Source organism: Limanda limanda, chromosome 18 (genome assembly GCF_963576545.1).
Source record: "Limanda limanda chromosome 18, fLimLim1.1, whole genome shotgun sequence".
In the NCBI taxonomy this organism is placed as follows: Eukaryota; Metazoa; Chordata; class Actinopteri; order Pleuronectiformes; family Pleuronectidae; genus Limanda; species Limanda limanda.
Genome location: NC_083653.1, coordinates 13609673 through 13634070, shown reverse-complemented (window position 1 = coordinate 13634070; position 24398 = coordinate 13609673). Strand labels below are relative to the sequence as shown.

Genomic DNA, 24398 nt, shown 5'->3' with positions numbered 1-24398 from the left:
GCCTCCAAGCCTCATTCATTGGCTCACAGTAGCCTTTGACGTGGCACGCCTTCATTGGCTGTTTTCTTTGTGAGCGTTTCATATCCGCACAGGAATAAAATCATGAACATTAATTTAATTTAATTTAAGCGGAATATTTTGATAGACAATCCGTTTTTTCTGGATTCTGTACATTTTATTTCGAACACGTATGATTTAAGAAGAATTAGAATTAATGGCTGTAACATAAAGTGGTTGATTATTGTCCAAACAGCCGTCAAATCCCTCATAATACAACAAAAGCTACCAGCATTACTCCATGAGGCTGTTCGCAGTGTGTGATATTGATGCTTTTTGAATAGATCATAGCTAAATCAAGTTTATTTAGGTGAGATCATTAGAATCTAAAGACAGGGGGACATTGGCTTTGACAGATTTCTGTTAAGCCACGCCCCACGTCTTGATGCTGGTGCTGTATTGGTGGGGGAGCACATTGCCCAGGACCGTATTGGCTCCGGTGTTTTTCCTTTTTTTTCCGCAAGGGTCCCAAACTATACCGAGATTTGGAATATTACGTTACAGTCCTGCAGGAAAATGGCGGCTGTCATTCATAATCCTCTCAAATCGTAAGTAATTCTTTGGCAATATTTCATGCAATGGCTGCTCAGCGTAAGAGGAGTACAGGGTTAAATCGGCTGCACGTTAGTATCAGAAAATCAACACTCTTGCTCTGGACAGCCTTTGCGTGCGTGTACGCGTGTGTAAGTGTGTGTTGTGTGTACTTGTTTACTGTGTCGGGTACAAACAACAGCATGCACTCGGCTCCAGTCCGCGCGTAAACATCCCCATTCACTCCCGCGGACGTGGTTCCACTCAGACAGAAAGTTGCCATCGTGCACGTTTCTGCAGCACGAAAACGCAAAAGTTTGCATGCGGGGCTCTTTGTCCGCGCCAGACGTGCGAATTTGAATAAAACAATTTCACGCAATTAGCGTCACACAATGCGCAGGACGAGAGGTGGCGCAGCGCACGGCTCGGGCTGTCAGACGGACACACACAAAGCGCAGAGCAGATTATTATCATGCAGCACTGACCTCCTTTCATGTATGGAAGACCTGCGTGGACCGGTGATGTAATGGGTCTGCAGTCTCCCCCTTTCAGTTGTTAGTGTAAATGAATGCACACGTTTGGATTTACCAGGAGCATCTACCTCAGAGCTGAATGCATCATATGCTCTGAAAACAACGTTATGTTGATTTCATGATGTCAAGGGGTTACACACAATGCATGTATCTAAATCAAGATCAAGCTTGTAGTATGTTGTAGGCTATTTTTAGTATATGTTGGCTTCAATAACGCATTAAAACCAGTTAAATAAACCAAGATGTAACGTTTACAAGCTCTGCTGATAGATGCACTGTGTTTGTGTGAATGGATGAATGGTAAAACTGAACTGTAAAGCGCTTTGAGTGGTCATCAAGACGAGAAAAGCTCTATATAAATACAAACCATTTACCATTTACAAGGGGTCAGAATCATTTCACTTGCCTTGTGAATACGAACAAATTGCCTTGTTACATTATGAATTATTCGTGCACTATAAAAGTAATAGAAGAGATTTATTCTTAACTTCCAGCTCAGTTTCTATGACCTAATACGTGTTGGTCTCTTTGCTTGATCTGTTTGGTGGGTGTGTTCATTATTAATGTTTTAAACAGAGCATGATTTGTCCAGACTTATTATTTGCTAAATTATTTAGTTGTATTTTCGAAATGTGAAGTGGTGTCAATGACTGTAACACCATCTATCTGCTTTCAGCCAAGGCAGTTTCATATTGATGTGCCATTATACAGGTTTTCCCTCCTGGAAATATACTGTACAGCTCATTGTTTGCATGGAAAACAAATCAGACAAAAACATCCTGTAATCTCCTGTATTCCATCAAACCGGATTAAGCTGCCGTAGAGACTGTCTGTAGGTGTGTATGTTTGTCTTTGTTTTTGTCTGCAGTTGTGCATGTAGAGCAGATTATAGATTACTGATGGACCCAGTATTCTCCTGGGTCCATCTGTTGACAGAGAGGTAAAGAAAGACAGTCTGATGCAGGGTCAGAGGGAGAGGTGGAGGGAAGGAGGGAGGGAGGGAGGGAGGGAGCCCCCCCATCTGCCCTTCATATAGGCTATTGCAGGACTTTCCCTTCCTTCCCATCCAATATCTGCACACACACACACACACACACACACACACACAAAAAAGGAGAAAACAGTGACTTCACCCACCAAAACACACAGACACGCATAAGCGCTTGTCCTAATCACCAGAGTGTGGGAGTGGACGAGGTAATATCAAGTAACACGCAGTGGGAAATGATGTTTGCCGTCCACTTTTTTCCGGACCGAGCAGTTGTGTGAGTTCACTGTCTGGTTGAAACAATGGGGCGTGCTTGTCATCGGTCCCCAGGATGTGGCCGGTAAATCATGTGCACTCAATAAGGACATGGTAGTGATCCGGCCCTCCTCTCCTGCCTGCCCAGCGCTCAGCTCCGAAGAAAGATGAATAGCAACCATCAGCAGCTGGCAGTAAACACGTCTGGCTTCCTCGACTCATTCAATCAGATTTAAACTCACATATTTACTTGATTCATTTAAAGCTCTGGTTCTTTTTTTTTTGTGATTTCACAAAGACGTCTTTGTGATAAGAGGCCGTGTGTGATGGGACTTAATGAAGGGCTGACATGAGAAGTATTCAAATGAGCTGCTCAATTCATATGCAGGGGAGTATTTATGTGCATACTATTACATATCCTTTTAGCTATTTCTCTCATTAACTTTGGATTTACAGTGAACCAAAGACCTCAGGTAGAAACTGGTTTGACCGTGTCTGCAAAAGGATCGAAATCATCGGGGTTACACGGACAAGGGAGGAGGGGTCAACGTGTTTGGGGTTGTGTGTTTTTATTGTGTATATTTGTTACATGCATGGCCGCTTGTGCAAAGGCGCGCCCCTCCCCCAGTGTGCGTGAGAGGGAGCGTGAGTGAGTGATGGAGGTTGGGGTGTGTGGGGCGTATGTGTGTGAGTGTGGGGGGGTGTGTGTGGGGGTCTGCCTGGCTGAATTTACTGCATACATTTATACTACACCCTCAGCACAGGGGCAGAACCCTGGCCTTTGTCTATCTGAGGGAATGGGAATGTTGGGGAATGGTTTCCAGGCAGGGGGAATTAAATGTCCAGGAACATGGTTTTTCTTTTCTTTTTATTAAGAAGGCAGCCACATGTCTCTCCCTATGTGTTGTGTGTGTGTCGATGTGAGGTGTGACTGCATGTTGATCCACGTTACCCCCCATGCTAAGTTGAATGTGGAGTTATCGTTCAGCCCTCGGCTCCCACCCCTCCCCTCGTCCCCCCCTACAGTAACACAACAGCAGCATCTGAATCAGGGTTTCCCCTTCTGCACCACCCTTTCCTCTTCAGCTGCTCGCTCTACCTCTCTCTCTCCCGCCCCCCCTCCCCTTCTCTGACTGCGCCCTGCACCTTTCCCTTTCATTCGCTTTGTGTGTCTGTTTGCACACGGGACAAGGGCTCGTGCACAGGCCTACACACATCCGCGAGTCGGAGAGAAAATGAGTGTGACAGGGTTTGAAAGGGAACACGTGTGCCCCAGGATACGTCGGACCCCTCCTCCCCGGCCTCCTTTGCTCCTCCTCCTCTCCCCCCTCTCTGTGTCTCCCTCATCTCTGCTTCACCCACTGCTTTGCCTACTAAATGTCACAAAGACGCCTATCAGTGCCCATGTGCCGTTGCCCAACCCTGCACTTCCTTTGGGGCCCCTCACTTATTCCTGGTCCAACTGACTGACCAAACTTTAGCTACTCTCATTATCTTGTGCCCATGCATCTTGTGATTAAAAACAACACCATTCCCCGACACTATTAGTTGTGTTTTTAAAATGTTCCTGACAGGAAAAGGTGGGTCGGTGAAAAGTAATGTGTGTCAGTTGAAGGGAAATCCAACATTACCAGAGGCTGACGTTAGTATTTCAACTTTATGTTCGGAAACATAAAAGTCAGATTTTTCATGTAGTATTAAAACTTGAAGAGACTATTTTTTTTGGCCAATTGTATTATTCTGTCAAACCTTCCTCTTTATTTGACAGCCTCCTAAGGGCTTATGATTGTCTTGCTGATGCTATAACCACAGCCATCAACTGAGATGTTGTTTTAGCAGAGAGCTCATTAAAGTGATTGACAAAGGTGTGATATGGGAAACTGTGGCGAGGTTTGCATGACTGACTAAACATCTCCTGATTTGGAAACTGTGATGCATATTTCTTTTCTAAATAAAATTGAACGTGAAGCAGGGTTGCTCATTATTTTTTCAATTAACTGGATCGTCTAAAATGTCATACAGTTTTAATTAATGCCCATTATAATGTTATGGAGCTCAATGTGACATTTTCAATATATGTCACATCATTCATATTTCAAAAAGAAAACCATTACATCGACATGATTAGAATAATTTTTCCAGTTAAATTTTCTGTCAACTGACAAATGAAATAATCAAGCGTGAAAGGAAACTAGGGGGCGTCCCATTAAACTTTTCGAAACTTGATGAAGTAGGAGTGTAAAGAGATGCGCATGAATGTGGAGAGAAGTATGACTGATTTATCATACTTGTAAAAGTTCTTTATGTGATTAATTATTGTATTTAGTCAGTAGTAACAGAACCTGTGGTAAAACAGTGACAGAGATATGTGGCAGATGAGAGAGGAACAACAGCTGGCAAACAAAAAGTGTTTGTTTGACTTTTCATAATATTCATAATCTCTTCTTTGCTACTAATCTGGGTCTTTGGAAGTTTGTGACCCCACTGGTTCACCTGAAGTTCAGTGCAAATTAAGCTTCATACCTCTCCCTCAAGTTGGGAATCCATTCTTATCTAAGGCTACTGATAGGGGCGTTTCTTTCGGATTCAGGATTCCTCTCATGGAACGCCCCTCCTTGATCCAAATCAGTCAGGCCTCAGGTGGCCCCTCCACTGAAACGTCTTTGTTACCTGGAACAGGAGCTCTAAAAAACCACCAGAGCTGCAGCTTTGTCGTCCGCCCTTATCTTGCCGGACCAGAATCGGATCAGGATTCTTTGACATACTGAACCACCACATCCTGCTATCGTTGCTCTACCATATGGGCCCATTCTTGTTTTAAATCCGATCTAAATGCCCAGTTATCCGCCAGCATAGCTTCTCGAGTCACCGCTATGCAGATGACACGACAACTCTTCCTGTCATTCTCGCCAGATGACTTCACAGGCTGGACTCTAATCCGCATGGATGAGGGAACGCCACCTCCAACCAAGCCTCTCTAAGACTGAACTCTGTCATCCCAACCAAGCAATTCCTCCTGCATGACGTCAATGTCGAAATCTCCTCTTCATCCCTCATCTCAACCGAGGCCACAAGAAACCTACATGTCATATTTTGCGACAGGCCTTTCCTCTCAACTCCTGCAGTGAAACACGTACAAATGTTGAAGAATGCAGCGGCATGTCTGGTCTTCAGTCAGCTAAAAGAGCACATGTCACTCATCAAACTCCACCGGCTACCAAAGGCTTCCAGAATCAAATTCAGCACAGATCGATGTCTGGGTCTGAACCCACCTACAAGAACTCAATCATACAGCATTATGCTCCTTCAGGGCCACTCCGTTTCCTCCAAGGAATGTCGTCCAGCACTGCTATCTTTGTACACAAGGCAATCACAACAACCTCTTGAAGACTCATCTCTACTGAGAGCACCTCGTCACCTAACACCTTAGCAAGTACTGTGTGGAGCACTTTCCTCATACTTTTTCTTACAACAGAGTTAGCACTTATTACTTAGTTCAAGGTCTCCTGCTGTACTGAAGCTCAGTGATTTCCCTAAGTAAAATAAACAGTGTCTGGTTGTACCTCCTGATGTCCAAATAGCAAACAGAAGGTTTGAAATGCAGAAAGAGCTTTGTTCTCCTTTCCTCTCCTATCCTTTTTACCTGGAAACATTGACCTGGAAACCATTAGCATTAGGTGATGAAATGGCCCATAACTGTTTAGATAAGAGTGACCATCAACCACAGAGCCTTTCTCTTTGTTAGTATGTGAGCAGTTGAAACAATCATGGAGGCGCAAACACACACACACACACACACACGCACACAACCTCATTGCAACTGCAGATTCCATCAGTATCCAGGAAGCTGTTGACCAGGAGGAATGTGTTCCCCGACATGCAAAACTCGACTTACATAAGCAAAATCACTGCAAACAGCCATACGGTGGACTAATGGGTACAAACAGGAGCACAGCACACTGTCTAATGGATGAGGCCAGTTCAGAGGGGGATGGGGTCAGGGGTTTAGGGTGAGATGTCCAAGGGCCGACATGTCACTCATAGACAGATGGTCATACACGCTCATGCATATGCACACGCATGCAGTGTGTGTGTCGTTGGTCCCTCTGACCCAAACACATGAACATACCACAAAGACAAATTCGCAGCAGGCAAACAAGCAGACGCTAACATTTGCTTATGTAAGAGTTTATGAAGCTGCCGGAGGATGTTACACTCGCACTTTGTATAGCTGGAAATGGGACAGAAACCTACAGGCAGAATGGGATGACACAGGGAGGAAAATAGGGAAAGACGGATGAAGACAGAGCTGCTTATAGGTCCTCACACACACACACACACACACACACACACACACACACACACACACACACACACACACACACACACACACACACACACACACACACACACACACACAGGCACACATGCTTCAGTTCAGGGAACAAAGAGTGACAGCAGGAATAACACTTTACCTCTGGGAATGTAAGTTATGTGACAGGCAGTCTCTTCTGGAGATTTGGATATGACTAAATCACGGTGACAGCCGGTTTGTCATACTTTAAAAAGATGTAGCACCAATAACACCAGCTGCACTTCTCGTTTCTTTAGAGTCTCCTGGCAAAAAAAACCCTCAGTATGAAACAGCCACGTGTTTGAGACCAGACATTATACATAAACTGTGGCACACAGAGCCAACAGAAGTTTTAGTTTCTACTTGTGCAAATGCAATTTATCGCTACTGCAATAAATTGTCAGAATAAATACATGAGTGATTTGGATGATTTCTCTTCTAATCCTGATTCATCTTCTAATCCGCTCAAAAAGATAATAGATTTATACCCAAAGCAGTTGTTTTCTGGAATCATGCTTTTTGTTAACAGTGAGTTGAGAAGATTTGTAGATACCACTGCATGTGCAGTATGATGCCAGGAGACAGTTGGTTTAGTTTAGTTTAAAGAAACAGGGGGAAACAACTAACCTGGCTCTCTCCGATGTCAGCCCCAAACTATAAATAACAAACTTAACCCCTCTCCCAATAATATGCCATGCAAGGTAGATGAACAGTCCTATTAAATCATACAGCCACGTGCTGTTCCCCTTTCCTCCAGCACATCTCATCGCCTATACCTCCAGCAACAAATCTCCCATTCATCTCTGATCCTCGTCTAAATGTAGCAGCAGCCAAAGCAAAGGTGCAATTCACACTTTCAAGCGTGAAGCAGACCTTGATCTGTGCTGCATGTGTCCAGAGTTTCCATTTTCCCTCTTTGTATTCACATTTTTTGCAAAGTAAAGTACCTGCAATGTCACCCTCTCTCCTTCATCTTTTGCATGCAACACCTGGTTCCCTCTGCCCTCTCACCCTTCTCCCTTCCCCCCATCCTTTTCCTCCAAGCTCGCCGCTATCCCTCCGCTCCCAAACACTGCACATCTTTGTGAGATTCAGTGTGACCAGAATGCTGGTCTTTGTCCAGCTTGGCATTCTTTACATATCTGTGCAGAGAATCCACAGAGCACCCATCTCTGCTCAGAGTCGTTGAGACAGGATGTTGGGCCGGCTGATGGACGTGTGTGCACATCAACAGAGAGAATATCCCCAAGAGCAAGAGATCCTAGAGCCTTTCTCCCTTTTTTATTTAACCTTTTCAACCCCCCCCCCCCCTGCCTAATCCTGGTTCATTCTGTCTGTGTCTGATTATCTCAGCTGCAGAAATCTCGTCTGGACTCAGGAGGTTATTAATGGATCACATCTTGGTCAATCGTAATGTGTCTGCTGTGTGGACAGACCATAACCACTCATCAGTCACATGTTATTGTTATTAAGTATCCAAAACAAAATGCCAACATTTCGCTGATAGGACTTCATGACACAGAAAGCAGAAATTAAAGTTGCTTGCAGCATAAAGCTCGGATCCTTATGAAATATACTTTAGTGGGTAACTTGAGTTCCACAAAGAAATGTATTTGACTTTACTTCAGATGTTGAATGAATGGGAGAGCTGTTGTAGTAAATGATAATTAGCCTGACATGTTACATTAAAGGATTATCCTCTGTCTGAGAGGCTGTCTGCCTCATAGTTTACCTGCTTCTTGTTTCTCTGTGTTCAGGCTGGGTGACCAGTTCTATAAGGAGGCCATTGAACACTGCCGCAGCTACAATGCCCGACTCTGTGCCGAGCGCAGTGTGCGCATGCCCTTCCTGGACTCGCAAACGGGCGTTGCACAGAACAACTGCTACATCTGGATGGAAAAGCGCCACCGCCAGCCAGGTGAGAAACACAGCAAGCGCTGAAATGAGTTACTCCTTCTTTTATTAAAGATTCAGTGTGTCTGATTTAGTGGCATCTAGAGGTGAAAACATGAAAGAGGGAAAAGCCCACTCTAGAGCCAGTGTGTCTGTAGAACCATGAGTTTTATATAAAGCACTTTTTCTATTACCCATCATTCATACACTTTCCCATATTGCCCAAGGACACTTTGGAATGCAAACTGGAGTAACCAGAGATTGAACACCCAACCTTCTGGTTCTCGGATCCTAACCAATGTAAAACACCTGACATGAGTGTGGTATCAATCCTCTAATGTTACTCTCAGACAGAAAGCGAATAAGCAAAAGAAGATGGATTATTGACCTCCTTGAATTACAAAAAAGCAAATCAACTCCTCTTGTGCTTTTGATGATTTATGACTGTACCTACGTGCTGACTTATCCTGAGACACGCAGTCAGCATTCCATTTCTTCACATCTGGGTCGCCTCGCCTGTACGGCCGGAGGGAATGAATCTGCTCTTCACTGAGAGCCGGACACAAATAGCTTGCTCTCCATCTCATATGCAAAGCCCTTCAGGCCACACCCTATACTTTGTGGCAGACCTAACATTATATGAATGTATTATGGCTTTATGCCTCCCTTGCTTATCCTTGGCTTTGTTTCTTTGCTCATGGACTCAAAAAAAACTAAGTATTTTTTCAAACTAATGGTAGATAAGGATTGAACACAAGGGCAGGCGCCAAACTGTTCAATTAAAATAGAGGAAGCCTGGTTTGCTTCAATACTGGCAATTATTACAATGGTTAATTTGAGTTGACATTTCTACAATGATTCTATATGTGTGATAGTTTACTAAATGTTTGTGGGAAACTGTTTCTGGAATCTGACCTTAAAAGTTGGACTTTTCTGAATATGTGAACCATCAGACTGAGTTTTGGCCTGAAATCTGGACATGTAAAATGGGATAGTTTTGTTTTTGTGTGTATGGAGTTTCAGTGAAGGTTTTGTTAAAACGGGCTTGCCAATAGTAGTTAAAAGTCTTCCTGTGTACGTATGTGTTTGTATGTGTGTGTGTGTGTTTGTGTGTGTGCATCAAGGCCAAGCAGCGGGACAGATGTATACCTACCCTGCTCGATGCTGGAGAAAGAAGAGGCGACTCCACCCTCCTCTGGATCCCCAGCTCCGCCTGTGTGAGCTTCGACTAGGTAAGACAAACAACACACACACACACACGCCACACACACACACACACGCCACACACACACAGCCCAGCAGCACATTGACATGCATACACGGTGAAAAGCCATGGCCTCAGCTGTGCTGACCATGAAATACGCTGCGCCCTCTCGTGTTTTGCATTCACGCTATGTTCGCTAAAACGCACATATATGTGTCATTTGTGCCCTCAGTGCTGGCGTACAGCTGCACAGAGCTTTAGGCTGAGTGGCATTTATGCTCACTATCTGACCATCTGGCTTTGGTTAGCCCGGCTCTCTCGCCAGGTCTCTAGGTTCATTCTCTCCCCTGAATCAATGCCTCCTCTCACTGTTCTCTGGCAGCAGGCACACACACACAAACACACACACACACACACACACACACACACATACACAGAAGTGCACATGCATAAGCACACAAACAGCCCCACACATGACTCTGGCTCTCCGTTATAAGCACAGAAGCACCCTAGCTGGGCCTCTATAATCATTTATCCATGTGCCATTAGAATGTAAGGGAGTCCTATGAGGTTGAAGTGTGTGTCTCTGTGTCGTGTTTGTGCATACATGCATGCATACGTGTGTGTAACAGGGGATTTTAGCAAAGGAATCTCCCAGGAACCTGATATGGGGGGGACATATAGGCAGGCCTTTGTTTCTGCTTTGCCACACCATTGTCCCCCAACCCCCCCGCCGTCTCCCAGACGCAATTTAATACTCCACAGCTTTAAGCAGAGGACAGAGTCATTTTCAGGAAACAAGAAAGGAGAAGAAACTCTCCAGAGCTGCACCCAACCAGCAGCCAAATCACATAAAGAAAGAGAGAGAGTTAGAGAGAAACCTAGAAAAACTGTATATACTGGAAAGCCTTAAATGTAGAAGTCTACAGTTTTGTTTTTCTGAGATCCAATTCTGCAGTTTGGCCCAGATATCTATCATAACACGACAGAAGAATGCGAGTGCTCCTCTCTCGGGCTTTTTGGAAATGCTTTATGTTTATTTAATGCTTCCTGGGCAGAGAGGTCCGTCTGTGTGTGTGTGTCTGTGAAGATACGCAGAGGCTCTGTCGTGAGGTAACTTCGAAAGAGTTTCAAACCAAAATTCAACTCCTTGTTTTTGTAGATCCTCTGTTTTTTTTTCTTCTGCATGTCACAGCTCAAGTCAGGGGCCGTACCTCAGCAGCCATTTTGCTCTCCACTCCTCATTCATTGCAATCAGAGGTTCGAAAGGGTGCAGGCAAATGCATGAGGGTAGACAACACAGAGGGAAACTGTCCACACACATTTTTGTGACGTTGGCGAGGATGGTGCCAGTCGACTGACGTTTAGATCAAGAGGAAATGGAAATTTAGATACATTGTGTGTGTTTGTGTGTGTGCGTGTGTCTGGAGTGGACGATGTTTCTTTTGCTTATTACTTGCAGAGCAGAACATTCAGCTCCACTTACTCTCTCCCTGTTTTGCCCCAGAGAGTCAAAGGAGAGATGAGGGGGGGTTTAAAGGGGAATAAGGATGGGTAGGAGGACGGCAAAGAAAACGGGGGAGAGGGAAAGCAAAGGAAAGAGGGCTTTCGTGTAAAAGAGGAGGGAGGAGGTGGGAGGGTGTCAGTTGAGAGCAGAGGTGAAGGAGGAGGCATGTAGTGTGTGTGGTGCGGAGAGGAGGGAGCAGAGGAGACAAAGCGCTACAGCAGCTCTGTATTCAATAAGAGTGTCTTACAGCCGCGGCTCATCCGCTCCCCACCCTTCTTGTCACATCCCTGCTTTCATTCTGTATTTATCCGGGTATTAGAGTTCAAAGACGAGGACAGAGACGCGTTGCGGCGGGAAGTTCATCTCTGAGGAAATGAAAAGAGGGAGGGAGAGAAAGAAAGATAAAGCAGATTGTAGGAGAGAGCGAGATATCATTCAGGCTTACGAGCGAGGTTTTTTTAATTTTGCGTCATTATTTCCTTTATTACTCAGCACCAGGTGCACCTATTATTTTGTATGTTGAACCTGGCAGGCTGCCTTGTCACTGTTATTAAACTTTATTACCCAAAACAGAAGGAACAGTTACTCTCTGTCCACATTGATGCTCATACCTTTGTCTTGCTTTGGCCTTCCATCTACGATAAACTGGCATCTTGTTGACTCAAGCTTGAGCTACTTGAAAGTGCTCTCCACTTAGGATAACTTTAAAAGTCCTCATCATGGGATTCTACATAAAGCTGGTTACTCAAGGGTTCTGTAGATTAAGTATATATATATATATATATATATATATGTATATATGTGGTATTAAACAATCTGTTTTATATGCTCTGCAAACTAGAAAAAAGAAATTACACTAGATACGAGTGGTAAATTTGACTGCACATGCACAATATTGCACCCACACACACCTACCAAACCAAATCCTTTTTTTTTCTTGTCCTCTTCAGAAGCTGAGCTTGCCCCAAAGCGGGAGGTGCCCCCGGGGGAGGCCACAGCCTTGGAGGCCCTTCTCAGGGGGGACAGCCTGCTGGAGAAAAAGAACAGCATCTGTAAGGAGGAGGAGACGTTGCTGGAAATACAGGTATTCAATTGGATGTTTTTTTGTGTATCTGACATCGTTGAGTTGTGCTTTGTGTTCTCTTTTAGTAGATGAAAACAGATAGTAAGTAACTGGAAAAGCCAAAGTCACTTCTGGTTTTAAGTCTAAACTTTAAGACACCAGAGTGATCTCACTTTGACCTTAAGTAGGTAAAGTACAGTAGGTATGGAAATAACTCTAAAATTGTGTGACGTTTGACATAAGTTGTGTAATAGTTAACGGTCTAGTTACCATGCCGTATGCACACTGATTGGAGAAGGCAAAAAGGTTTTTATAGAAAATTATAGATTTCTTAAAAGCATAGTATACAATGTTCTGTAGTTTGAAGAAACAGTATTAGCACTTATTTTATCTCCAACTCAAAGGTCATACAAAGAATTCGTTTTTAAGGTAAAATTTGCTGCTCTAAGGGCATTTGTTGAGTTGTTTCATCTTGTTATGGTTAAATTTGAGGAGATGATCCAATACCCACTTCTTGATAGCTTGATAGTGAATAATGTCACTATGGGTCCTTGACTTGATGAGTGTTGTGTTATGTCAACAGTAATTTAGCCACAAAACACAAAATTAACCTAGTTTTCTTCCTGTCCTCGAAATTGTTTTCTCTTTTTTACCACTAAGCACAATTGCTGTCGAACTGGATCCTTAGCTTCTTCTCTGCTGTAGTTCATGACTGTCACCACTTCCCTCAACGGCAGTCGGAAAGTCATTGATACCTCCATGTTGAACTCTACACCTCCTTTTCTAACCTGTTCATGCCTAACCCTCTCTGTCCTGTGCATTCCCTGCAGAGAGTACTGGATGCAGACGAGAATGGGGACGGTTTCAATGATGAGGACGACTTTGAACTGGACACTCCAAAGAGAAAGAACAGAAACAGAGGCAAAGTAAGTTCCAGAGACAAAAGGACACATTTTATATGTGTGTGTGTGTGTGGCATAAAAGAGAACAATAACATAATCTCCTTAACACACATAGCTTGTCTCCTAAGCATGCAAATAGTTGTATCATTGTAAACTGCAGAATTTAACTGCATAACAGCAAAGACAACAGGGTCAGAAACGCTTGCAATTTATTATCCATGTGGCGTTCTACACTGATAACTGAGGTTAACGCAGCCCTGGAGATTTCAAATTAAAACAGGGTCAGCAGCTCTTCCAAACTTCTCAGTTTCAGAAGCTCGAGCACTGTGGATGCCAGGTGTATCCGTAGCAACATTGAAAACGCAGATGTATAGATATTAGCCTGTATTTGTGGATATGTGCTTTCAGCTAAATAACATCAGCGAGCTACAGCGTTTAATCATCCTAAATGTGTGTTTTAATGCTCAAATGTTGGAGGATTAAATATCAGATGTCTGTTGTTTAATTTCAGAACAGATCAAGTCGCAGGAGAACAGATCCCGTCAACACCGAGGACCAGGACAAACCTTACGTCTGTGACAGTAAGAGAAAAGAGAACTTGACCCTTTGTCCTTCATCTGCCATCACGTGTTCAGGCCATGAGTTTGTTTTTGAGTCTACAATCACTGTGTCTCCTAATGCTCAAGGTAGTGGAGATACTCTCCTTAGGTCTGGGTCTTTATTATCTTAACCTAATTTCTTGATGGTGTATTTTCAGGAAACCTTCCTCTACATGCCTGCTCCGCATTGTTCAGCAAACCTATCAGACAAGTCATTTTCTCTCTCCTTCCAATGATAGCCCCTCTCCTCCTCTGTTTCTAAGAGCAGTCCTCTGCAGCATGAAGAAAGAGTCTGCTGTTAATCCAGACCTGACTAGCATGCCACTTACGTACTCGGATAAATCCCTCCGGGAAGGGATTGCCATGGGGACGCAGTCAGAGACAGCCACACTGACTGAGCCGCAACCAAATGAATCTCGTCCTCATTTTGTGTCTTGTTCTGTCTTTCCTTTATCGTTTGCTTTTGTGTCTTCTCTGTTCCAGATAGACACAAACAAAAGCATAACTCAAAAAAGGCTGAAGAAGGTATCTGACCCTGTCGCCATCTTGTCTCTCTAGGGGTCTCCATGAACTCTTTATGATTGGCGTTTTTGCTCATAGGTATTTGCTGTGGGAATGGCTTACTGAATGCTAACCCTTTACAGATATCTAATGCTTTTTAAATGCTTTATGCTAGAACAGGCATCCCCTCCTACAATGCAAGCATTGCATGACACTAACGCTTCTCCATGTGCCTTAATGCTTGCTCATCGCAAGGCATGCACCAAATGATGCTTCAGCAGGAGCTCTGGCTTATTGCCCGCTGAGGGATGCATGCTTCTTAGTTCACTCTATAGCTGTGATGTGATCCACATATGTAGCCATTGTAGAAGTGTTATCTTTCGGAAAAATTACAATTCCTATGAAATTGGGAAGGAGGAGCGACAGATGTTAAGTAATAAACAGATGTACAGCTTTCCAGCCTGGTGATATTTGGTCACACTAACTCAAGATGACCCAGGAATGGCTTTATAGCACCACATTTAAAGCATCAGATGGATAATGAGAAACTTCTACAATGGCTACAGCTCTACTGTGCTCAACAATTCTACAATCAAGTGCAGTGTTAGACTAGATATATTGTCAGGGTAGTTTTGTTTTAGCAAACAAGGTGCTTTTTAATTTTCTTTTTGTATAAATTATATTATAGTGACGATACCATAATGCAGTAACAACGGAGTAAAATTAACCCACAGCAGTGGAAACAGAAAGCAAAACTAACCAAAGAAGTCACTGCTAAAATAGTCAAAGCTGATATTTTTCGTACACCTTGTTGTGTCCATTTTTGTAACACACAGTAAGTATTTATCTGACAAATCCCAGTGGTCTCCAGCTTTTATTCATGTCCGTCGTTTGATTGTCTAACCGTGGATATATGTTTATGTTTATATGGACACCAATAATCCAACTATTGACCTTATTCCGAATACGACATTATTTTGATTATGGTGTTAACATGATTTGCTAAACGAATATTAAATTGATATTCATGTTTGAATGTTAGAGAGAATAGACTGATGGACTTAAGTCATTAGGTCAACTACGCTCATTACATCCCACTTTATTCCACCAGTTTTAAAATCTCTACCTTAATGTTTTCTCTCCAATTTTGCAAAATCGACAATTTAAAAAAACAACTCTTCTTTCTCATTAACACCCAGGGCAAGCGTTGTCAAGCAGTTGACATTCACTTCCACAAAATCACTCAATGTAATATTATATAAAAAAATATATACATGTACAGAAATACTGCATGTTTTCTGTCTTGGTGACATTCCAGCTTTTGATGAGTTTCAACAGCACAAATTTATTTAGCAATGCAGTTACTCAGTAAGTCAGGTCATATGTTCACAGCTGAGGCGGGAAGTACTTCTACCCTGTTAATATACCTGAATGGGACAAACTACATCAGCTTGGCGTGGACACATTGGGGCAGTTATAATCAAATTGTATACTTGATTTTACTTGAGTTGAAGTTGCTAACTTTTTGTTCGACACCTTGCACAAAATCGTTATCGTTTTCATTGGCCAGCATTGGAAAGCTGATTCTGAGCAGACTCTGAAGTCCACTGTACTCGCTCCTCTCAAGGCTTTGCACCTTTCTAATGGATCTGTGATGTCTTATCTTTAGTCTGTGGGAAGCGCTACAAGAACCGGCCCGGCCTGAGCTACCACTACACCCACACTCACCTGGCGGAGGAGGAGGGCGAGGAGGAGAAAGAACCAGAGATGAGTCCATCTCCTCCACGGAGCGCAGACAACCACAAACGTAAGACGCTACACAAGGGTCAAAGAGGCTTTCTGTTAAACGCTCGCTAGAATGTCCTCATGGTGTCCGAAAACTTTCAACAGCTAATATATCCTTGTCTGTTCTTGCCGACAGCTCAGAAGGCCGCAGACGGTTCCATCATCCCCAACGACTACTGCGACTTCTGCCTGGGAGATCAGGACTCCAACAGAAAGACGGGCCAGGCCGAGGAGCTGGTGTCCTGCTCTGACTGTGGACGCTCCGGTGAGTCCCACACTTTTCCCATTAGAACTTCTGGTTCTTTGTTGACGTCGGCATTTCGACCACAGGTAATAACTTTGTTTTCCTGCCAACCAAACTTGTGTACTGAAAAGAATGGCGTACGAGTGACGATACCACTTATAATTATAATAGTTCACTATGTTGGAAAATACACTAATATGATTTATTACCAAGAGTTAGGTGGAAAAACTGATACCACTCCCATGGCTGGGGATAGTTGGTTTAGTTTAGCTTAGCATAAAGACTGGAAATGGGGAGACAGCTGGCCTGGAAGTCTCCAAAGGCATCAAACACATCTAACATCACCTCTGAATCTCACTATTTGAAGGTTGTGTAGAATTTAGCGACCTCTAGTGGTTTCCCCTGTTTCCAGTCTTTAGATAGGTTAAGATAAGGCTAAAATAGTCTAAGCTAACCCTCACCTGTCGCAATATTTAGCATGCAAACATTAAAGTGACATCAATCTTTTCATCTCCCCTTTCCCTAGGGGGGATAGGAAAGTTATTTACCAGGTTTCTTTTCTTTAATTTGTGTCTACTGCATTTCTCATTTTTATTTTCTCTTTACCTCCTTTTACCCACAATCTGTTATTCATGTGTATTCTTCGCTTCCTTGCGATGTTTATCTTTGCTGCATGGACATAAAGGTGTTAATCCAATGCAGTTTAAGTTGCTGCATCAATAAATGTACATATTATGGCATATACATTATAAATATGCTTCTATTACACAGTCTAGCTCGACCTTTAGCGTTGTTACAGTGTCTTTTCAATGGGTTATCAATGAGCCTTCTAGACCCTGACAGTTGAGAGCCTACTCATGGAACTCTTTGAAACTTTCCATTTAAAATAGTTATCCATCCTTAGTCTCCGCTGCTTGCTTCCATCGTGCATGCTTCTCCATGTCCACCTCATCCATCAGCCAGGTCCTCTCCTTTTTGACGGCCTAGCTTCACTCTTTGGTTGCTCAGTTTTCATGCATCACCATATTGCACAGTTGGCTGCTTTTTTTTTTGTTTCCTTTCCCCGTTTTTTTTTCTCAGACTATAGTCAAAGCCACACTTGCTGGAAATCTCAGCGAAGCCTTTTTTTTCAAATCAACTCGACCAAGAGCAGAGTACACATTTCAGCGAGTGCGATGTTGTTCTTGCTGCGGTAAGAGTGTGTGGCCTTGTCTGTGTTGCTCTGACACTGATGTTTTCATGTCAGCTGGAGGAAGAGGAGCGAAGAAGGATGGGAGGAAGATGAGTGCTCTCGAAGAATTGTTCTGCACGGCGTCAGACAGCGAGGCCTCCACTTTTCATGGCTTTGAAGAAGCAGAGCTGGAAGACATTTTTTTATCAGAAGATGATGATGCAGTGGCTGACAGCTGATATCAGGACATCTTGACTAGTCGGACCTCGTGGCGAAATTAAAATCCTTTCCTGATTAAACCTTTTCTTTGGGGAAAGCTGACGGCTGAAGGCACAGACTGGACTACAGTGGCTCACCTTGAAGACACAGGATTATTCTAAAGTCTTTTGTTCATGCATAAAGCCCAATGCTTCTTGAAAACCTTTTCTGTCATGGATATAGTTACTTTTTTACCACTTTTTAGACATTTTCCATTTTTCATAAAAAAAGCTAACTTCTTACACTCGACTCAGCTTATCAAGATCATAGGTTAAACTCCACTGGCTCCGTCCTCATTAATTCTGGACTATAAAGTTTGATAGCTGGCATGCTGGAGTAAATTACATGACTGGCCACTAAGGGAGGGATGAACCTGGACTGTTGAGTCTCTCCATTGGCTAAAGAGGACAGGTTGCCCAGAGGTAAGAGCCAACTCTGCACTCAATTGCTCCTCTCTTGTTCAAGGACTTCGATGGTGAGTGGAAATACTTATTGTCAAATTGCCTGCAGCTAAGTGCTATCCAATAAGATCACATCTATTAATCTATTACTTCCCAGCTTTAATTCCCCCGGTTTGATTTTAGAGACTATTTGAGGAAGCGCTTAAACAGCTCTGCATCAAATTCTCCTAAGGTCACGTTTATTCACTCATCGGAGGCTGATAGGGAGTGTTCATCGTTTCTGGCTGCTTTCCCAGTCTCGATTTAAATCATCTCATCCGTGATTGTGGCTCATTCACGGCTCATTGATATCCCATTGATACCGGGGTGGGGGAGCTAACAGTGATCATGAGATGCTGACGGTACCGCAAATCGAGGGAGGCTATCAAAGGTGTTGACAATAGCTCTGAATGATGAGGATATAAAATGTATGTGTTGGAGCTATTTATTTAGTTGTAGTACTTAGTGCTGTTTAGTTTATTATTTTGTTTAGTGAGTATTTAGTTTTTGGTTATTCTCAGTCAATTTGCTTGATTTCATTATGATTAGATTTCTATTAGTATTCTAGTTTATTATTTGTTTACTTTAGGTGTTTCTTGTTTATTATTTGTGTTTTGTTTCATTTGGGCACGGTAGGGGGGCACCTGAAGTTATATAGGTAGGCTGTCGGTAAGGGACCAGCATGCACCTGGGTGGGCAAATGGTTTTTTACCGGAGCGGGAGAGGCACAGGAATTTTCTTTGTTCTTTGTTTGCTCGCTGTGTGGTTAAATAAACCACGCTTTTTGTTGAAACTGGACATCTGTTTGGACATTATGTTTTTCCCATCCGCGTACACCACAACCCATGGTGCAACAGTGGCCCTTTGATTAGTATAATTTGAAGTTTGATTTGATACTTTTATCTGTTTGACAATCGGCTGCTACAGTATGTGTTTACATTTTTAGGGAAGATGACAAAACACTCACACACTCACATCCACACATATACACACACAACCACTTGTTTGTTTTCCAAGTCATGCAGTATCATCACTTGTATTTTGGGGCAAGATTGACTTTGATATTGAAAGCCATCCATCTCTAAGGACTGTCCACACTGTGTGGGTTGACACTTGCGGCTGACAATACTTTGTGTTTTCTTAATCAAGGGAGAAATTGTGTTTTCTGGGTCTCTCCTATTCATCTCAACCAGGAGAAAATATCCTTCCAATAACGTACAACCAAAATGATTGTCTTTAAAAGATATTCTAAACTAATCACAGCTTTAGAATCTAATGACAAACTCTTGGCATAGCAGAAAGAGTATTTATTCATTTTCATTAATCTAGAAAAACAAGTCCTGAAAGCCTGAAGCCAACAGATACAGCTGCAGATTATATAAATAAGCTTTTTATGCATGATGTAAATGTGTGGCCGTCAAGTCGGACTTCTGGCAAACGTCTACAAACGGCTACATAAGGAAACACCACTGACATTGCTTTGTAAACACTTTCATTCCTTCCCTCATCACTGTTCTCGTTCCATCCCTTTTGTAGGTCACCCAACGTGCCTGCAGTTCACCGACAACATGATGCAGGCGGTGAGGACGTACCAGTGGCAGTGCATCGAGTGCAAGTCCTGCAGCCTCTGTGGAACCTCAGAGAACGATGTATGTATAGCGAGGGGGAAAGGCTTTGTATGGGATGCCAGTGTTGGGAGGTTATTACTAGGGTTTGAATTTCCTGTGATCTGGATTAAATTTGATGAGTTTTTCTTTTAATGCTGTGACCTTTCCACAGCCAGCGTTCAGCCTGTCACAGGCAATACAACTACGAATTTATGCCAGGCTGATATTTTGATACTAGAAGCGAAATGGTTTTTCTGTTTCATTCCATTTCTACGATTCGATGACTGACTCAATAACGTATTTTCTTTTGAGTAAAAGCTGTAGTATCATTTATGATATTAATCGTAGAAGCCACATAAGTTCAAGATTCATACGACTGATTGACAGGGCAGTAAAAGTGATAAAAATATATTTGATTGATAATGGTGTAAATATTTATGAAAAGGACATTGCAAAAAAAGTTGGATAATGTTTGGTCCTTTGCCAATAAACATATCTTTCAGGTCTGTTCTAGTGTCCAGGTCGGGATGTTTAAAGAGGCTTTGAGGGCAAAAGTGATCTGGGGGGCCCTACACTGAACTAGACCCATGTGACTTCAGTGACATGGGGGCCGGTTGGGGGTTTCTGACCATTGTGTCATTGCAGTCTCCTGTACATAGCCAATCACAGAATTTAAGGGGGCTCTCAGATTTCTCTAAAAAACCTCATTGCTGTGGACTAATTCATTCAATCGTTCTCTGGGGGGGCCCACTGCCCCCTTTCAGCTCGGGGGGCCCAGGCAGTTTCCTGCTTCACCTACCCCTGTTGCAACAGCCCTGTGTACAGGATGCAGGACTCTTGGAAGCTCCTTTAGCTGCCTCGTGTCTGGTTTAAGAATAACACTAGGACTTGTTTGGCCCCCTGTGCACATTTCATATATTATTTATGGTTTTTGATTGTGTGCTGCCTGTGTAGGACCAGCTGCTGTTCTGCGATGACTGCGACAGAGGATACCACATGTACTGCCTGAAGCCTCCAATGCATCAGCCTCCGGAAGGTATAACAGGTTTTACTATACATAGGTGGACAGCGACTGTTTAAGAGCTGTAGATTTGAGAGAAGCTACAAACAGAGGCTATATATGGAAAAGACATTGGATCTCAGTCTCTCTCTCTCTCTCTCTCTCTCTCCCTCTCTCTCTCCACAGGGAGCTGGAGCTGTCACGTGTGTCTGGACCTGTTAAAGGACAAGGCCTCAGCCTATGGAGAAGCATAACAACGTCCTCGACCATTTCTTGACACGCACATACACAAGACATATATTTGTCTACACACATATAACTGCCCACACATAAGCAGAAGCTTTATCTCATATCAAACACACACACAGACACAGACACACACACACACACACACTCCAGTGCATTAGCAGGCTCAGGGCAGTTTCCTGTGTGAGGCGCAGGCATCCTCTACCTCTCATGAAGCCACAGCAACACGCCAGATGCGAACGCCATCACGCCACGCGATCTCGACCATAAGTCAGCGAACATGCCATTCAGTCATCCCTCTACCTCCCCACTCGGCAATCAGCAGACAGCAAGAATCCCAAGCAAGAGTTAAAAAAAAGGTGGATACACAAATCGGCCACAATTTAAGAAAACAGGGTGAAATGATCGATGAAAAGTGAAAGTATTTTGTAAATCGCACAACTGATTCTTACCATCATCTGAACAAGTGCCCTGTTTTAATATTGTGGCTGAGCTGTGTTTATTCATTTAAAAGCAAACATCTGAATTCTCTGGATGTCGTCCCCCACCCCCCCGATTTAAATGCATTGGAGTATAATTTAGATGACGTTTCTCTCAGAGTATTTAAGCTGTTTCACTTGCCTCCCTCGCTGCTCGGACTCTACAGTGGGGGAACTTGAGTGGGTTTTGACTGATGTTTGTTTAAATCCAGCTCCGGCCCCTCTCTTGTGTTTAAACTTTACGGTGACATTCCTACAGTAAATGTCCTTATATCTGGACAGACTCAGTGTTGGTTATGCCGTCTTACACAGTATTTGTCAACCCGGGCGGAATTTATGTCCAATGCTGAGGGGAAACGCGGCGTCGAAGCGGCCTCGACTGTCACTCCTTACGGATTGTGTTGACATTTTTTATCCGCGTCTGTTTTCTGTATCCTTGTAGTTACTAGGATACCACGGTGCTCACATGTAACACTTTACACAAGATTTAACCTGTCTTTAAATAGAATGAAACATGTATTCATGCGTTGCGGATAGTGCACCAATGTTACTGTTATGAAGATCATGATTACTGTAAATCAGTGGTTCCCAGACTTTTACTGTCACGCACCCTATGGACAACAAAAAGCTTATATGGCCTTTAACCCACCACAAGCAAACTTGCACATTAGAAGCATTTCTGTCATCTGGTAACAATACTGGTGACAAAATAAGAAATGTATTGAAATAATGATATGAAGATTAACTATATTTTCTCTGCTTTTTCACGAGTTTCTTTTGTTTGAATGAAAAAACAAGAGCCTTTTCACTGTTTGTCATATCATAAAACCTTGGCTCCAATAAAGTTAATGTTCCAGTGCTGAAATTTAGTTTTTGTAACCCGTAACACCACATCAAGTCGTTTGGAGGGTTGGAAGTAATTAGATTACAACTAGTTTATTTCATAGAAGAGCACATAGACATGCTAATTAATCCTTTCTTCTGACTTGGGTTTTTTGGTTTTTACAAAAGTCACAAAAAAAAAGTCTAGTTTTCCAGACTCTTTGTCTACCAAAGACTGCAAGTGCATCGTTTACACAGCTTCAGCATGTGGAACCAGAAGAACCCTCAGTAATGTGCATACCTCTGCGGAGGCCCAACACTAAACCACATTTAAATTCACCAGATCTGGATTTTTATATGAATCTGCAAACAAACTGCACACAATCGCAGACATTAGCCCCCCTAAATATGCTTGAATTTCAATATCTGTGAATTATTCTCAGAGAAATTAGGGAACATGTTGCAAAAACTCGCACTGTTAAAGGAAATGAAAAGATTTTCCTCCACAACTTGATCTGGATGTGCGATAAGATTTAGTGGGTTGTCCCCTGACCCACACCACATCCTTCCATCAAGTTTTTGCAAAATCCTGTTTTAAGACAAACAACAAATGCAGAGGAAAACATAACTTTTTTTGACTATTTATATTGTTAGTTTCATGATGTAGTTAGTTACACTTGTGTTGGGCAGGTAAAATCCTGTGCTGTGAAAAAAGGCTCTTCACCTTTGCACATTCCACCCGGGTCCTATTCGCCCCTCCAAAGGGCCCCACGCCACGGTTTGGGAACCACTGCTGTAAATTCATCAGTTCAACATGTGTTCATTCATTCAATCTCCATTCATCAGTGTTTGGAGGAGGCCCTCCATGTCCTGAGGAGGCAGTATTTACTGGTGTGTTGTATCTGGAAGTTGGCACAGTTAATGTTATAATATTTTTACAGTTTTTTCCATTTTCATTCTGCTGTTTTTACCATAAAATAAAAATCTTCATCGGTTCAATGTTTTGTTTTTGTAATGTGCAAACATTTGGTAGCACTAACTCAAAACATCCCATAAAAACATGTTTGCTCATAAACATCCGTATCGTACACATGGTGTGTAAGCCTTGACAGGATACCAAATTCTGCATTTGTGTGTTTTGCTATTGTGAATTTGTATTTGATCTTGCTTTTCCACCGACAATCATGAGCTTAGATATATGGTGTTCATAACATACAGAGGTTCTTTTTTTTTTGTATTGTGTTTTTCCATTGCAGGCATAATGACCCTGTGTGTCTTCCTTCCTTCACTCTTATTTGATGCCATCACCTACAGTGATTCAAAATGTATGTTGTATTTTGTTAAAGTAAATGTTTGGTGCCGAATTAAAACACTTTTCAATCGTTTGTTTCCTCGCCTGGCCTCGATGGACTGGAACTTTCCACAGTTCTTGCCTTTCAGATATATTAACAGAAATACTACAGTATTTACAGTGCTTCTGTTTCTTTTCAAGCCTAATGCTGTCTAACTGAATGTGTGTGTATGGTTCTGGTCAAGATTTGTATTTCTGATATGAATCATTCAGATCAGGGCAGATAAGCCGTCATTTCCCCCAAATGACATGGCTGCTGTGTCTCTGTCTGATCTACATTAACTCCAACAGCAATACAAACGCGTTAAACCTTCAGATCACAAGCACATGACAGAAAAACTGTTCAGCTAATCCAGTGGCTACAGATATTTTCCACAACTTTATGACGAGAAAAGGCTTATAAGTATTCTTTAAAAAACACATCACTTTGCATTTCTGGAAAAGTTATGTTTGTGTTTACATCGTATGGCCACTAGGGGACGTTATTGGACTGGGGTAGAGCTCCAGATGACATATTGGATGTTAGATGTACTGAATTTTACTGTCAACTTGACAGTGATCATTGCCTAGACTGATAAATACATGAATACATTTTTATAAATTAAATA

General features: G+C 42.7%; 1 protein-coding gene across 1 annotated transcript; it reads left to right on the top strand.

Moving 5' to 3' along the window:
- Window positions 1-534: 534 nt before the first annotated feature.
- On the top strand, window positions 535-23804 carry dpf3 (double PHD fingers 3). The gene is made up of 12 exons (XM_061091720.1): window positions 535-605; window positions 8476-8636; window positions 9736-9843; window positions 12273-12406; window positions 13216-13311; window positions 13799-13868; window positions 14370-14411; window positions 16057-16194; window positions 16309-16437; window positions 19822-19934; window positions 20847-20928; window positions 21079-23804. Exons 1-12 carry the CDS (start codon window positions 574-576, stop codon window positions 21144-21146), a joined length of 1173 nt encoding a protein of 390 aa, XP_060947703.1. The 5' UTR covers window positions 535-573; the 3' UTR covers window positions 21147-23804.
- The last annotated feature ends 594 nt before the right edge of the window (window positions 23805-24398 follow it).